The following is a 16223-nucleotide window of genomic DNA, read 5'->3' on the forward strand; positions in this document are numbered from 1 at the left end:
TGGAAGAGCATTTTGAATACTTTAAGAGTGTCTAAAGTGGCCAGCGCCATGGCTTATTTGGCTAATCCTCTGCCTGCAGCGCCAGCACCCCAGGTTCTGGTACTGGTTGGGGTGCCAGGTACTGGTCCTGGTAGCTCCTCTTCCAGTCCAGCTCTCTGCTGTGGCCCAGGAGGGCAGTGGAGGATGGCCCAAGTGCTTGGGCCCTGCACCCGCATGGGAGACAGGGAGGAAGCACCCGGCTCCTGGCTTTGGATTGGTGCAGCGCCAGCTATGGTGGCCATTAGGGGAGTGAACCAACGGAAAGAAGACCTTTCTCTCTCTGTTTCTCTCTCACTGTCTATAACTCTCTGTCTCTCTCTCTCTCACTAACTCTGCCTATCAAAAAAAATTTAAAAAAAGTGTCTAAAGCTTGTTTTCTTTCTGTACTCTGAAATTCTTCCTTTGGAGACATGAAAAATAATCACCATCAGCTATTATTCTGTGTCCAAACTTCTTTCCTTATTGGTTCGAATAGGACTTTGTCACAGACCTCCAGGTGCCTCACTGGCTTTTTTTTTTTTTTTTTTTTTTTTTTTTTTTTTTTGACAGGCAGAGTGGACAGTGAGAGAGAGAGACAGAGAGAAAGGTCTTCCTTTGCTGTTGGTTCACCCTCCAATGGCCGCCGTGGCTGGTGTGCTGCGGCTGGCGCACCACGCTGATTCGATGGCAGGAGCCAGGTACTTCTCCTGGTCTCCCATGGGGTGCAGGGCCCAAGCACTTGGGCCATCCTCCACTGCACTCCCGGGCCACAGCAGAGAGCTGGCCTAGAAGGGGGGCAACTGGGACAGACTCCGGCGCCCCGACCGGGACTAGAACCCGGCGGAGGATTAGCCTATTGAGCCGCGGCGCTGGCCCTGGCTTTTATCATAATGTGTATTGATATATTAACAAAAGCACTGGATTTTGTGATTCTGAGAAAGTGATTTAATATTCCTAAGCCTTAGTTTCTAGATCTCCTTAAATATATAATATAGTTTGTAAGTACTCCTTCTTTGTTGTATTGCTTGGATGTGAAACTCCCCTTTCACAAAGGAAGCCATTGCATGAGGATTATAAAGATTCCTTCTTGTAGTTGTCTTACAGACTGGAGAGAGTGCTAGTGAATGCTTTTGTCTTCGGTGCCCATCTGTTGGACATGTTGAAGGTGGAGTAGCAACTGGACATTACATTGTCTCCTGGAAGAGGTAGAAGTTACATCAATTCTCTCTCTCCTTCAGTGTCTTTGCTATTCTAATTTCCTTATTCTTTGTCCTTGTCATTTAATATTTGATAACTTCTATCATTCTGAAGAGCAGAATAGAAGTCTCAAGGGTATATCTGACAATTTATCCAAAACATAAAGACTAAAAATGATAATTAAACTTTAATTTCACTTAGCACAATTGGTGACTTATATGCTAAATTTTAGCCAAATTATATCTGAAGATAAGACCATTGAAAAATAGCAGATAAAAAAATCCTCACTTGTAATTAATAAATTTGCCTACATAGAAAACACAAGGAAATTAACAAATTATTAGAAGTATGAAGTTTAGCAAGGTTACTAGATATAATATCAGTATACAAAAATCAGCTGCATTTTTGTATATCAGTTATGAGTTTCTAAACTATACTTTTAAAATGGATACTATTTATGTAGCAACAAGGTATCTAGGAATATATTTAATAAAAGGTGAACATTACCTTTATGGAGAAAATTATAAAGCTTAAAGACATTACAGGAAGACCTAAATTAATCTTGGATAAGATTAATATTTAAAAATGTTCTGCAGATTTAATGTAGTTCCTTTAATTTTGCAAAAGATTTGTTTTATTTTTATATAACCTAGTGGTGTTTTTAAAGATTTATTTATTTGTTTGAAAGTTAGAATTACAGAGGGAGAGAAGAAGAGTCAGAGGTTTTCCATCTGCTGGTTCACTCCCCAAATGGCCACAATGGTCAGAGCTGGGCCAGTCCAAAGCCAGAAGCCAGGCATTTCTTCCAGGTATCCTGTGTGGTGCAGGGACCCAAGCACTTGGGCCATCCTCTGCTGCTTTCCCAGGCATATTAGCAGGGAGCTGGATCAGAAGTGGAGCAGCTGGGACTTGAATGGGCACCTATATGGGATGCCAGGACTGTGGACAGCAATTTAACCACCACAGCACCAGCCCCAGTCTGGTAGTGTTGATTATAAAATTTACATAGAAAGCAAAAAGTCAGAAATGGTCAGGATACTCCAGAGGAAGAACTGAATAGTAATATTTGCACTTCTAGAGTCTTAAGACTGACTGTAAAGCTACAGTAGTTAATACTATAGTACTGGCTCAGCAATATATACCAGTGGAACAGAAGAGTGTCTAGAAATAGATCCATAGATGCACACAAATATGGAAATCATATTTTACAGAGGTAGCATTGCAGATCAGTGGAGCAAGGATGAATTTTAGTCATTGGTGGTAAACAGTTGACTATTCTTTGGGGACAGAATTGGATCATACACTACATATGAAAATTAACTCCAGGTACATTAAAGTTCTAATTGTAAGAAATAAAAATCTACTTCTAATATAATATATGGGAGAATTACTCTATGACACCAGAATAAGCAAGAGTTTATTTAGGCACAAAGATATAAGCCACAAAAATTGGTGAATTTGATTTCTTTTTTTTTTTTTTTAATTATTTTATTTATTTGAAAGAGTTACAGAGAGAGGTAGAGCCAGAAAGAGAGAGGTCTTCTATTCATTGGTTCACTCCCCAAATGACCACAACGGCCAGAGCTGAGCTGATCTGAAGCCAGGAGCCAGGAGCTTCTTCCAGGTCTCCCATGCGGGTGCAGGAACCCATGGACTTGGGCCATCTTCCACTGCGTTCCCAGGCCATAGCAGAGAGCTGGATTGGAAAAGAAGCAGTGGGGACAGGAACTGGTACCCATATGGGTTGCTGGCAATGCAGGCTGGGGCATTAACCCACTGAGCCACAGCGCCGGCCCCTGAATTTGATTTCTTAAAATTAAGTTTTCTGGGGCCGGTGCTGTGGCGCAGTGGGTTAAAGCCCTGGCCTGAAGCACTGGCATCCCATATGGGCGCTGATTCGAGACCTGGCTGCTCTACTTCCTGTCCAGCTCTCTGCTATGGCCCGGGAAAGAAGTAGAAGATGGCCCAAGTCCTTGGGCCCCTGTACCCGTGTGGGAGACCGGGAAGAAGCTCCTGGCTCCTGGCTTCGGATCGGCACAGCTCCAGCCATTGCAGCCATCTGGGGAGTGAACCATCAGAAGGAAGACCTCTCTCTCTCTCTCTGCCTCTCCTCTCTCTGTGTAACTCTGATTTTCAAATAAATAAATAAATAAATCTTTAAAAAAAATTAAGTTTTCGAATTCACTAAAAAGTACCATAAAGATAGTGAAATGACAAAATAGAATCTTGGAAGAGATATTTGCAAAACTGACAAAAGGATAGAGTCAGTTTCCGTGACATGAAAGTCTTGGCCTTTTGCCTCATTGCACTGAAAGCAAGGTGGGTCACCAGCAGCGCTGCTGGAGCCAATGCGGAAATTCAGCCAGGGTTCCCACTGTTGCCGCGTCTGCTCGAACCGGCACAGTCTGATCCAGAAATACGGCCTTAGCATGCACTGCCAGTAAGCAAAGGATATGGGCTTCTGTAAGTTGGACTAAGTCATTTTACTGGAATGAATGACTCCTCCAAGACACCAACGCTGTATAAAATCATGCTAGCTCTTTGTACATAAAATAAGGAACTTTTTTTTTTTTTTTTTAAAGAAAAGTCTTGTACCAAAACCCTGTATAGTCTGATACAACTTCTGAATTCATCACTCACTGGTAAAAATAGAAAGCAGCATGGGTTACACCATTTGTCAATCAGAAATACTTCTAACAAAAGTGAGGTTTTAAAGCTCTTCCTTCATGAAATACTTCTATTAATAAAGCTTTGGGAAAGGAATGAATAATTTATATTTCTTTTGAAACTAGTTTGTGAATGTACATGTTCCTGTTTTTGATTTATTAATTTCTTACATCAAATGTGAGTTTAAGAGATGACCTTTTCTGCCATAGGACCTCGGCCATGGAAAACATCCCCGTCATCAGCACTGTCATCACTCTACCCCATGTGATTGTAGAAAATATCCCTCTCCATGTGAACGCAGGTAGCAGGAATTCAAATTTTACTTGATAACAATGATCTAAAAATAATACTTTTTAGCTTCTTAAGATTTCAGTTTTCTAATTATTATGCAGAATTTCCAATGTTTATAAAATCATATTATGGCCAGTTTTGTTTCATCCGTACCCCTATAAACTCCCTTTTATTCCCATTATTTTGAAACAAGTCCTAGGGAGTATTCCATCCATTAATATTTTGGTTTCCCTTTTAAAATATCAACTATTGTTTAAACATAATTATAAGACCATTATCACAATTTAAAATATTAGCAATAGGTTTCTTAATATCAGATTCCAATACTGAAGTTGTTCTAGCTGACCATGAATGTTTTTCAGCTTACTTGAGGTCTAAATGCTGAATATACTGAGTTGCCAGATAACTCTCATACACTATCCCTCTGTAACCTGTAGATAGGCTGACTGACTCTCCCCACATCCTTTTCTCTCTATTCTTGACTCTCTCAGCCCCTCTTTCAATGCTGCTTCCTCCAGCACTCTACCCTCTGCCAGCATCTCTCTCTGCTCCTCTCTTCCTTGCTCTTTATTTGTTGAAGAGACCAAGTCGTTTGTTCTGTAGAGCTTCGCACAGCCTAAGTTTTGCTGATTGCATGGTGTCATTTTAAAAATCTTCATGTATCGCCGGCGCCGAAGCTCAACAGGCTAATCCTCCGCCTAGCGGCGCCAGCACACTGGGTTCTAGTTCCACTTGGGGTGCCAGATTCTGTCCCGGTTGCCCCTCTTCCAGGCCAGCTCTCTGCTGTGGCCCGGGAGTGCAGTGGAGGATGGCCCAAGTGCTTGGGCCCTGCACCCCATGGGAGACCAGGAGGAAGCACCTGGCTCCTGCCTTCAGATCAGCGTGGTGCGCCCGCCGCAGCGGCCATTGGAGGGTGAACCAACGGCAAAGGAAGACCTTTCTCTCTGTCTCTCTGTCTCTGTCTCTCTCTCTCTCACTCTCTCACTGTCCACTCTGTCTGTCAAAAAAAAAAAAAAAAGAAAAAGAAAAAGAAAAAAATCTTTATGTATCCATAGTTTGTAAACTTGGTCACATTCAGGTTCAGATTTTTGTCAAGAATACTTCATAGCTAATAATGGTATGTGTTCCCATCAGAAGGCATGACTATCCTTTGTTCCTTCTTTCTTTACTAAAATGCTTTCATCCAAAGAAGCTTCCCTTTATCAACTGTGTGATTACTCTCATGTCTATAATAATTCTGTAGAAATAATATGTAGTGCTTACTTAAGCAGCACGAATGATTCAGAGAAGATTAGCATGGCCCCTGCACAAGGATGAAACATAAATTCATGACACATTCATATTTTTGCATCTCAGGAAGAATATAATGGTAGTATTGCAGAAGACACACAAACCAAACAACGGTGTCTATCTAGTGAATGAATGACTGAATGAAAATTCTACTGACAATTTCACTGAAATACAACTTTTACTTATTCTAGCATAAGAAGCAGTATTGATATTTTGGGAAATCGTTTATAGACTTTCAATTATTCCTAAAATATAATTCAATTCCTGATAACCAAGACCTTAAGTCATTTTTAGAAGAAGATTTATTTTCTTTGTTTTATCATAATCCTGTACCTGTTACCCAATCAAAGAATTTCCTTATCTGGCAAGAATATAATAATATCATAAATCTAAATAATACTGTGTCTGTAGAGTGGGGCATATTTACAAAAGAAATCCATAAGTAGTGAGCTGTTTTTGTTAACCAAGAGGAATCTGATAACTTTCTCTAGATCTGCCATCATTTGGGCGTGTCAGAGAATCATTGCCTGTCAAGTATCACCTTCAGAATAAGACCAACCTGGTTCAAGATGTGGAAATTTCTGTGGAACCCAGTGATGCCTTCATGTTCTCAGGTCTCAAGCAGGTACCGGTCATGTGTCGGTGTGTTGCTGATACAGGGTCATCATAGGACCAGGAAAGGTTGTACACTGAATTTTTATAGATGATCAGTGCTGACTCTGTTCCCAGTTGTTTTGGTAATAGTAGATTTTTAAGCACCTTTAAAGGCACAATTGGAGGAGCAAGTGCATCTTAACACTCAGAAGTGTCTGTCCTGACTTAGCTGTGTTCTGAATGCTGTGTTTTTGTTGTTAAATGCAGAATAGAATTGTACATGAAATATACTTTATGTCCATCTACTGTTTTACGTTTATGTTATATTAAATACAGTGCCAGCTGTAATTGATTGGTATGTCTGGCATATATTACCCTTCACACATCATGAACATACATACACTCATTTCTCCCCTTTCTTGAGTGTCCTGATCCTTTCCAGATATGACTGATAAATAGGTAGGAAATATAAATATGCCAAAATAATATCAGTGTGTTCTTTTCCACAGTACTGTTGAAGACATTGCAGCATCTTCTTTCCCTTCAAAGTTACTTACCTTAACACAAAGACAAAATTCCTAAAATACCAGAAACAACTAGTTTGTCTTCTGTTCACATAAATTATCTACAAACAGACATTTTTCTTTAAATTGTCCTATAACATTGTGAACATAAAATCTGTCTAGGGCCGGCGCCGCGGCTCACTAGGCTAATCCTCCGCCTAGCGGCGCCGGCACACCGGGTTCTAGTCCCGGTCGGGGCGCCGGATTCTGTCCCGGTTGCCCCTCTTCCAGGCCAGCCCTCTGCTGTGGCCAGGGAGTGCAGTGGAGGATGGCCCAGGTGCTTGGGCCCTGCACCCCATGGGAGACCAGGAAAAGCACCTGGCTCCTGGCTCCTGCCATCGGATCAGCGCGGTGCGCCGGCCGCAGCGCGCCTACCGCGGCGGCCATTGGAGGGTGAACGAACGGCAAAGGAAGACCTTTCTCTCTGTCTCTCTCTCTCACTGTCCACTCTGCCTGTAAAAAAAAAAAAAAAAAAAAAAAAAAAAAAAAATCTGTCTGGACTAAGACACAAGAAATACTAACCTGAATAGTATTCTTCTTCTTCTTCTTTTTTTTTTTTTGACAGGCAGAGTGGACAGAGAGAAAGGTCTTCCTTTGCCATTGGTTCACCTTCCAATGGCCGCTGCGGCCGGCGCACCACGCAGATCCGATGGCAGGAGCCAGGTACTTATCCTGGTCTCCCATGGGGTGCAGGGCCCAAGCACTTGGGCCATCCTCCACTGCACTCCCTGGCCACAGCAGAGAGCTGGCCTGGAAGAGGGGCAACCGGGACAGAATCCGGCGCCCCGACTGGGACTAGAACCCAGTGTGCCAGCGCCGCAAGGCGGAGGATTAGCCTAGTGAGCCGCGGCGCCGGCCAGTAGTATTCTTCTTGAGCACATATAACTTGCCTTTTAGATGTTCATAGAAACAGAAATCTTGCATTATTTTAAATATGTTTCCTCTCTACCTCATCCTAATCTCATACTAATTCAGCCCTACATTTTGCAGTCTATCTGGGTGATGCAATAGGAGACCAAGTGAATATTCCACCAGAAGCATTTAAGAGTCCAATCTTTTGTAAATAATTGAGGAATAACAACATATAGATATTGTATATGTGTGTATTTGGTTGACTTTCTCTATAACTTTTTACGATTTAGATTCGATTACGTATCCTACCTGGCACCGAGCAGGAAATGTTATATAATTTCTATCCTTTGATGGCTGGATACCAGCAACTGCCATCTCTCAACATTAACCTACTTCGATTTCCTAACTTCACAAATCAGCTGCTGAGGCGTTTTATACCTACCAGTATTTTTGTAAAGGTAAGGCTTAGAAATCTTGGCCTTTTTAAATTCTCTGTCTTTAAACTTGTAAACTTTATTGAGCAGTGTTTTGAGACTAAGAGTTATAGTTTTTTCACTTTTACATGAATTTGGCAATATTGCTGTTCCTTTCCATAAGGTTACTATTATCTTACAGATTTTAACTTCAGAGATTTTTATTTAATATTTATATAGACATATAAATATTAACATATATAAAATATAAATGCATATAAACATGTAAATATTAAATATATGTTATATGTAAATATTAAATATATTGTATGTAATATTAAATGTTAATATATGTTTATATAATATATATTATATGATAATATATGAATATATAATATATTGATATTTTACATGATGATTGTATAAATAATAAATATATAATAATATAATAAAATATATAATAATAATCATTATATAATTAATGATTTATCCTTACAGTATCCTTGAACATGTTTCCCCTGGATTGGTAGGCAAGTGTGTTTTTAAATTGTAGTTTGTTTGTAACTAGTTTTCAGTCAAAATGGATTAACTTTCTAAGTATACTTAAACTTCCCCAATTCTCTCTGACTATGCAGTACTAGATTTGGCTTCCTTCTGAAAATAATCATTAAGACTATTAATATTTGAATTAGTTAAAGCCAAATTCAAAAATTACTTGATTATGCTAGCCACACATCAGGTACTCAGTCGCTATTGTGACTAGTGGTTACCACATTGGACAGCACTCTCTGGAGCAAGATTGGTTCAGTATTTTTTTTAATAAAATAATTCCATTTGCTGATTGCACAATGTACTCATTTTCTGCCCCTGCATGTGAAGTGCCATCTGGCAAGGATTTAGCCAGGCTCAGTGTTTATTTCTAAGACTGAGCAACCACTCTCAGCACTAAAAAATTAAGTGAAGAATAAAAGGCTGGGCACTTTTTATTTTGCTCATTGTGTTTCTGCCTTGAATGCCAGAGACCTTTACTTACATGAACGTATTTATGTATACACACATCTACATGCACCCACATACGTGTTCATATGATAGCAGCAGAACTGAAAGCAGGAATGAGCTCTTCACTGCCCCGGGAAGTCCCTCAGGAATCATTCTGCTTCAAGTGTCACAAGTGGCTTTGGTTGTGTAGTTGTATCACCATGCTGACATTTCTGGATCACCATCTCTCATGTTGTCCCCACAGAAATCTATTGGGTAGCAGTGTAATAAAATAGAATAATTGGCACAAATTGTATTCTTTGAGCTACTAGATAGCTCTCTGGAATATTGCTCACCTGTTGGAAATCTTACAGCTAAAAAGTTAGGACCCCTCTTTTTGACCTTACCTTTTCTGCTAGGATATTGTGAATGTTTTCAGGCAGCAACCTTAGGGAAAGGAAATTTCTATCTGCTGCTTCTCTCCTTGTAATTCACATTGTTAGACAATCTAGTTTATTGCACATCATCCTTTATCCAATGGGAAACTGGGAGACCTTAAATCCCCAAAAAGAGCTTGTCTGTGAGCCCAGGCTTTTTGGCTTGCTTCAGCTGGAGACATAGGGAGGACCCCGATCAGGAAAGAATAAAATTACCGGTAATGCGGGAATGGCCAGCAGGTTGTGTTTCATGCGCCATCCGTGATGGCTTGGCAGCATCTGCTAGCGCACAAGGTTAAGAGAGCATTGGCTGAAGTGCATTCAGTGGGCAGAGGTCCATGGTCAGCTGGTGATGCCCGCCATTGTGTTAGCAGGAGGAAGGGCTGTGCAGTGACTGGCTGGGGCCCAGGTTCCTGGGAAGAGAGAAGTGGGGTAAAGGAAGTGATGGTTTTCATTTTGATACTGGTGCCCATCTATGCATTCTTTTTGTTAGTTGTACCAATTTCAGAATCCTCAGAACAGTAGAGCTTTCGCTGTCATTACCACGGGTTGAACCTGTTTTGTTTTTCCTCCTTGAAGCCGCAGGGCCGCCTCGTGGATGACACTTCCATCGCTGCTGCGTGATGTTCCAGACAGGCTGTGGCCCTACTTCCCGACGGCTGGGCAGACCTCACGGCTGTGTCATTGTGAACTGTAGCTTTGATCATGGTAAAAAAATAACCTTTTCTATTTTTTAATGGATGTTACAGCATCTATTTGGAGGAATTCGTGCTAAACATATTAGGAAAACCTATCCTCTCTTATAGTTTCACTAATAAATATTTGAAATCTGTCAGTGCGACGTGAAAACGTGTCAGACCATTGTTGCTGTTGACTGTTGAACATTGATTTGTGAATTGTAAATTCTTTATAAGTGAGAGATTTGCATGTACAGTGTCCCTGGAAAAGGAGGCATCTTGAAAGTGTAAAATGGAAAAAAAATAAAAAAGAAAGAAAGTGCACAAAAGACTGTGCCCAGAAAAGTTCTCCATCTCCAGTGAGTCTCTGTGAGAGGCAGGGTTCATATTTCTGAAGGACATGAAAGGATTATGTGCATAATCTCCCATAAACTAACAGTTTTCAGAAAGATGCTGGATCTAAGTAGGAGCTTTTAGTTCAGTTGTGCTGTTTCAAAAGAACTATTTAAAACTTTTAAAAATTCATGTAAATAAAAATCAAAGGGTAAAATTTTTCTTTGTTAAAATATTTTAATAATTTAAAACTACCTGATCTCCTGGAAAATTCTACTATCTAAAAAGCAGCAATGTTGTAAAAACAGGAAGTGCTGATGTAAATAAATACATTCTCTTTCAAAGATGCTTGGGAATCTCTTTCATTTATCTTGAGGTCGTCTGATGTCAATGTCACGCACAAGCTTTTACTGAGAGCGCCGGTGTGAGAGTAGAGAGCACAGGGTTGGACACTGGGAAGTCTGTGTTGAAGTGGCTCGGCTAACGCTGGCTGAGCCTGGTGATGGAATAGGCTGTCTCGGGAATTCCCAGTTATGGCACAGCTTTTTAGGTCACAGCCATGAGAACATGCCTATGGAGTCTGACTGTCCAGGGTCAAGTCCAACCTCAGCCGCTTATTGGCTGGGTGACCTTGTTCAAGTTGCTTGCCCTCTGTGTATCTCATGTTTCTCATGTTTAAGATGTGATGATAATACCAACGCCATAGGCTTGTTATGAGGTAATACAGAGTAATACGACAAGAGCTTGGAACGCTGCCCAACCCGAAGATAGTGCTCCGCCAGTGCCAACTATGTTGCTCCTCTTACTATGTTATGTTATCATAATTTGTTGATAGCATTTACATAATACACTCCCTAAGTGAAGACATACATGTATAAACACAAGTGTGTGTATGTATATGTAAATACATAAAACTGTAAACAAAAGTTTTGTGAAATACATTCTCCACACTCTTATAAAAATATCCCTTGTTATAACCTGCTAAAGTGATTTCAGGACATTCTAATGGGATGTAATCTGCATTGAAAAAATTGCAAAGATCTTCAACTGACAAAAATCTTTCATGTCCTTTGCATTCTAAGATGTTTTGATGTAGCGCTTACATAATAGAGATCTCAGTGGTGCCAACACTGCCATTGTGAACATGAAGTATGTGTTTGAACAACTGGGTCGCTGACATACACTTTAATTAACATTGATGCCAGTGCCATCTGTGTAACTGTGTATGCTACTGTAAATATATCACATATATGGTTCCATATTTTGTTTCTTGATCTTTTGTAGAGTTGGCAGTAATATTTCCCAATCAAGAATTCTTTCAAATAGTACATTCTACTGTCAATACTGTGAATATATCCTACATACCAATTCTGAAACTGAAAATTTTCATTCAGTTCTAAATCATGACCTACCCTGGGTTCAAAAAACAAAAGCATTATGTTGTAGTTGGTTAAGCCTCTGCCTGTGGTGCCAGCATCCTATATGGATACCATTTCGGGTCCTGGCTGCTCCATGTGCTAATGGCCTGGGAAAGCAGTGGAAGACGGCCCAAGTGCTGGGGCCCTATATCCAAGCAGGCCCAGCTCCAGCCGTTGCAGCCATGTGAACCAGCAGATGGAAAACTCCTCCCTATCTCTCCCTATCTTTCTTTCCCTAACTCTGCCTCTCAAATAAATAAATCTTTAAAAAAAAATCCAGACCATCAGGAGGTACTGACTGGCAAAAGTTCTGAGTGCCAAGAAGGACCGAGGGTGTGTCTCTCACTGCCTGTGTGCCATTGGCTGGGACTTGTGTGTGTCCTGAGAGAATACTGACTGCTTGTCTTCATCCTATGTCACTGGTTCTCTGTGTTGCTCTCTACACACCATGCAGGACTACACACTTTCAGCTAAAGCGTAGGGGGAGGGATGAGTAAAAGTTTGAACGTACGCACCAGCGGGTAACCCCAGAGGACGGTGAGGAGCAAGATTGGGGAGTCGGGGGTGAGTTCTTGATTTCCTTAATTTTGTATTTTTGTGATCCTAAAAGATTAACTTGCAACTTTGATCTTTTCGATTCAGTTTTTGTCAGAAGGGCTTAGGTTCCTTGTCCTTGAGTTCTGCTAAGAGCAAAGGGATTTTATGGGGCAGGACTCTGAAGTTTTTAGAATGTCTTTCTTGTCACTTGAAGGAAGGTGCCTGTTTTTCTTTTAATGAAGTCATTTCTTTCATGGCTCATGTTATTTCTGCCCAGAATATAAAGAGCCTTCCAACTGATATTCTCCCTGATAATTGCTGTTAAGAATTCTGTGTTCTAATTTCCACATTGGCATGACAATGGGAAAAGGGAGTGCTTTTAAGGAAAAATCACAGCAAATGGAAAAACTAAGCCCACTTTTTTTTTTCTTTTTTAAAGACTTACTTATTTAGAAGTCAGAGTTACAGAAAGAGAGAGGGGAGAGACAGAGAGAGAGCTATCTTCCATCCACTGGCTCACTCCACAATGGCCAGTGCTGGGCCGAGCTGTAGGTAGGAGCCAGGAGTTTCATGCTGGTCTCCCACATGGGTGGCTGGGCCCCAAATACTTGCGCCATCTTCCACTGCTTTTCCCAGGACATTATCAGGGAGTTAGTTGGATTGGAAATGGAGCAGCCAGGGCATAAACCAGTTCCCACATGGGAGGCCAGCATTGCAGGGGGTGGCTTTACCTGCTGTGCCACAATGCTGGCCCTGAGCCCACCTTCATAATAGAGAGGATCTATGCAGTCCTAGCAGTTGCTTTTCTGAAACTCCCCCTCTTGACCTTAAAACCCAGGAAGGCCCCTCAGAGTGTCCCAACTCTTTGTTAAGAAATGGCTTAAAGATGAGTTGTATTTAAGGGTAGCATAAATAGATAGTAGTGACATGCATGAGCGGTATGTGCAGCATCAGTGATTGCAGAGGGTTTCAGTGGAAAAGTGAGACCAGGTACAATTACCTTGTCCCTTCCATGTTTTTCATGCCACATGAATTGAACCCACAGTATGAAAACCTCTGGCTATCACATTATGAATGAATGCTAAGTAGGGACCATTGACCTTGTGCATTAAGTTATATAAGAAAACAAATTCAGACTTTTACTCTCCCAATATTCTCGAACACCTTTTTCACACCTGTGGGTTTGCTTTGCGACATGTTTAGCCAATGTTTATGGACCATCCTTTACGAGCTCCATGGCTGGTCTGTACACTTCGTTTTACAAAGCGAACTATGCTATTCTCAGAAGCATCTGAACAACTCCGTAAAGTTCGCTAAATCATGTTTTCATGAAAAGCAAAAGAAATTCGTAGCTTAATTATATTCAGGTTCTCCTGAAACATCGAATTTGGGAGAAACTTTCCCTTCCACTCAATTTACTTATGCCTGAGAACAAAGGAGCGAAGACTCACGAGGCCTATTGTTTCTGCTTCCTGAAGCATGTTTTACAGAGAGGGAAGCAGAACCAGAGTTGAAACTGCCAAGTACCCTTGCACATCAGGGTGTATAAACCATGCACATTATACTCTCAAAAGTACAACTTTTTGATTATAGCGGTTCTTCCCCCTATAACTACCCTCCCACCTGCAAACCATCCCATCTCCTACTCCCTCTTCCATTCCATTCCATTCTTCATTAAGATTCATTTTTAATTAGCTTTATATAAAGAAGATCAACTCTATACTGAGTAAAGATTTCAACAGTTTGCATCCACAGACACACAAAGTATAAAGTACTGTTAGAAGATTGGTTTTACTGTTAATTCTCATAGTACAACACATTAAGGACAGAGGTTCTACGTGGGGAGCAAGTGCACAGCAACTTGTTGATTTAACAATTGACACTCTTATTTATGACGTCAGTAATCATCCGAGGCTCTTGTCATGAGCTGCCAAGGCTATGGAAGCCTCTTGAGTTCACAAACTCTGACCTTATTTAGACAAGGCCATAATCAAAGTGGAAGTTCTCTTCCCTTCAGAGAAAGGTACCTCTTTCTTTGATGGCCCAGGGCAATTTTTTAAGCTGTTTTCTTCCTAGTCATTGAAAGAATGCAAAAGTATTCATAGCAACCTTGAAGTTGATTTTTAATTTGTAGAATGCACTTTATCTAAAATGTGTCAGTGTGCATGGCAAATGGGAACTTATAAATAGTATCTTTGTTAGATTGGTTGAGATTTCTAAACCATGTTTTCTTTCCCGAATGCTGACATTCTTTGAGATGGATATGTTTTTATCTCATTTAATAGTTATAAAAGCCCAGTGTGGTATGGGTGTCCTTATTGTGCCTCTTCTAGAGCTGTGGAAACTGAGGCACAGAGAGATTAACTTCTCCAGTTCTGGTTATCTATTGCTACAGAGCAAATTATCCTATTGCTTAATGGTTTAAAACAACTGTTATTATCTTTTGTGGTTTCGTTGGGTCAGGAATTATTTGGAAAGGGCTTGGTTGGGCAGTTCTGGCTTGGGATCACTTGTGCAGCTGTGGTCAGACAGCTGGAGTTAGGGTAGTGGGATTGTGAGCTCTCCAGGGAAGGGAAGCAGCTGGGGGCCAACAGGCATCTTTCCATGTCAAGGGCTCCTTCACAGAGCGCCAATTCCAGTACAGTCTCATAGCTGCACTGCTTATGTGGCAGCACAGAGCTCCAGTGTGAATGGAACCAGCAAGCTGAGTGCTGCACTTCCTTTTCAGACCGTTCCTCGAACATCACGTCTTGCCACCTCCAGAGATTCAAAGGGAGCCAGTATATGAGGGTACTGCAGAAAGTTCCTGGAGAGGCCAGCACTGTGGTGTAGTGGGTTAAGGTGCCTCTTGCAACACCCGCATCCTGTATCAGAATGCTTATGCTAGGCCCAGCTGCTCCGCTTCTGATCCAGCTCCCTGCTTAAGTGCCTGGGAAGACAGTAGAAGATGGCCCAAGTACCTGGGCCCTGCACCCATGTGGGAGACCCAGATAAGGTTCCTAACTTCTGGTCCAGACCTGGCATTTGTGGGCATTTGTAGAGTGAACTACCAGAGGGAAATCAGTCCCTCAGTCACTCTGCCTTTCAAATAAATAATAAATAAATAATCTTGAAAAAAAAAAGTTCCTAGAAAAATGGAATCAACAGATACTTATTCTGGTATAAAAAAACTTGAAAATCCATGCATAATTTTGTTTAAAAGACTTTATTTATTTGAAAGAGTTACAGTGAGGGAAGGAGAGACAGAGAAAGAGAGGTCTTCGGTCTGCTGGTTCACTCCTCAAATAGCCAGAAGGGCCAGGACTGGGCCAGACTGAAGCCAGGAGCCAGGAGTTTCTTCTGGGTCTCCCATGTGGGTGCAGGGCCCAAGACCCTCGACCGTCCTCTGCTGCCATTCCCAGGCCGGGAGCAGAGAGCCGGATTGGAAGCTGAGCAGCCAGGACAGGAACTGGCACCCATCAAACTTTATGAAGTACTGTATAAAGTCCCTCATCCCAGGTGTGAGACAGGAGTTATTGTTTCATCTATCTCTGGAAAACAGCATGCCATTCCCAGTGACTCAGCATGAGGTGGTGGAGCTGGGCTCCAGGCACTCAGTGTGCAGAGTCTGCATGCCTAACAGCTACACTACACAGCCACCATTCTAGTGCCAGTGCTTACTCCCAAACAAATGAGTCTTTGGCTAAAGATCTGTCTGAGGCCCGAGGCACTCTGCCGTCTGTGAGTTGAGATCTGTACTTAAGTGTTTCTCAGGCAACCTATTGCCTTTAAATACACCTTGAATTGCAAGTATTTATTGTGGGCCTTCTGGGGGCTAGTTTCTGTGCTGATTCTGAAAGCCTTAAAGGAGCCTTAAAGGAGTTCCTATGCCTGAAGACCCGTAGGAGAAACTGCCATGTGAACAAATTCCAATACAATATGATAAATACAACTTCTGTAGTTAGAGGACAGGTGAGCT

The 16223-nt window shown here is 41.4% G+C and overlaps 1 protein-coding gene and 2 pseudogenes across 1 annotated transcript in view; all 3 read left to right on the forward strand.

Moving 5' to 3' along the window:
- TRAPPC11 (trafficking protein particle complex subunit 11) overlaps window positions 1-10654 on the forward strand; it is a 56324-nt gene extending 45670 nt beyond the window's left edge. The window contains exons 26-30 of the mRNA XM_002709491.5: window positions 1112-1223; window positions 4092-4183; window positions 5955-6088; window positions 7763-7930; window positions 9880-10654. Of these exons, the coding sequence (XP_002709537.1) occupies window positions 1112-1223; window positions 4092-4183; window positions 5955-6088; window positions 7763-7930; window positions 9880-9924 (551 nt within the window). The 3' untranslated portion in view covers window positions 9925-10654. The remainder of the gene's footprint in view (window positions 1-1111; window positions 1224-4091; window positions 4184-5954; window positions 6089-7762; window positions 7931-9879) is intronic.
- Window positions 1564-4085, forward strand: LOC108176390 (small ribosomal subunit protein uS14-like; annotated as a pseudogene).
- LOC127490416 (U6 spliceosomal RNA) lies at window positions 5429-5521 on the forward strand (annotated as a pseudogene).
- Window positions 10655-16223: the final 5569 nt, after the last annotated feature.

This window comes from Oryctolagus cuniculus, chromosome 2, assembly GCF_964237555.1.
Source record: "Oryctolagus cuniculus chromosome 2, mOryCun1.1, whole genome shotgun sequence".
Lineage (NCBI taxonomy): Eukaryota > Metazoa > Chordata > Mammalia > Lagomorpha > Leporidae > Oryctolagus > Oryctolagus cuniculus.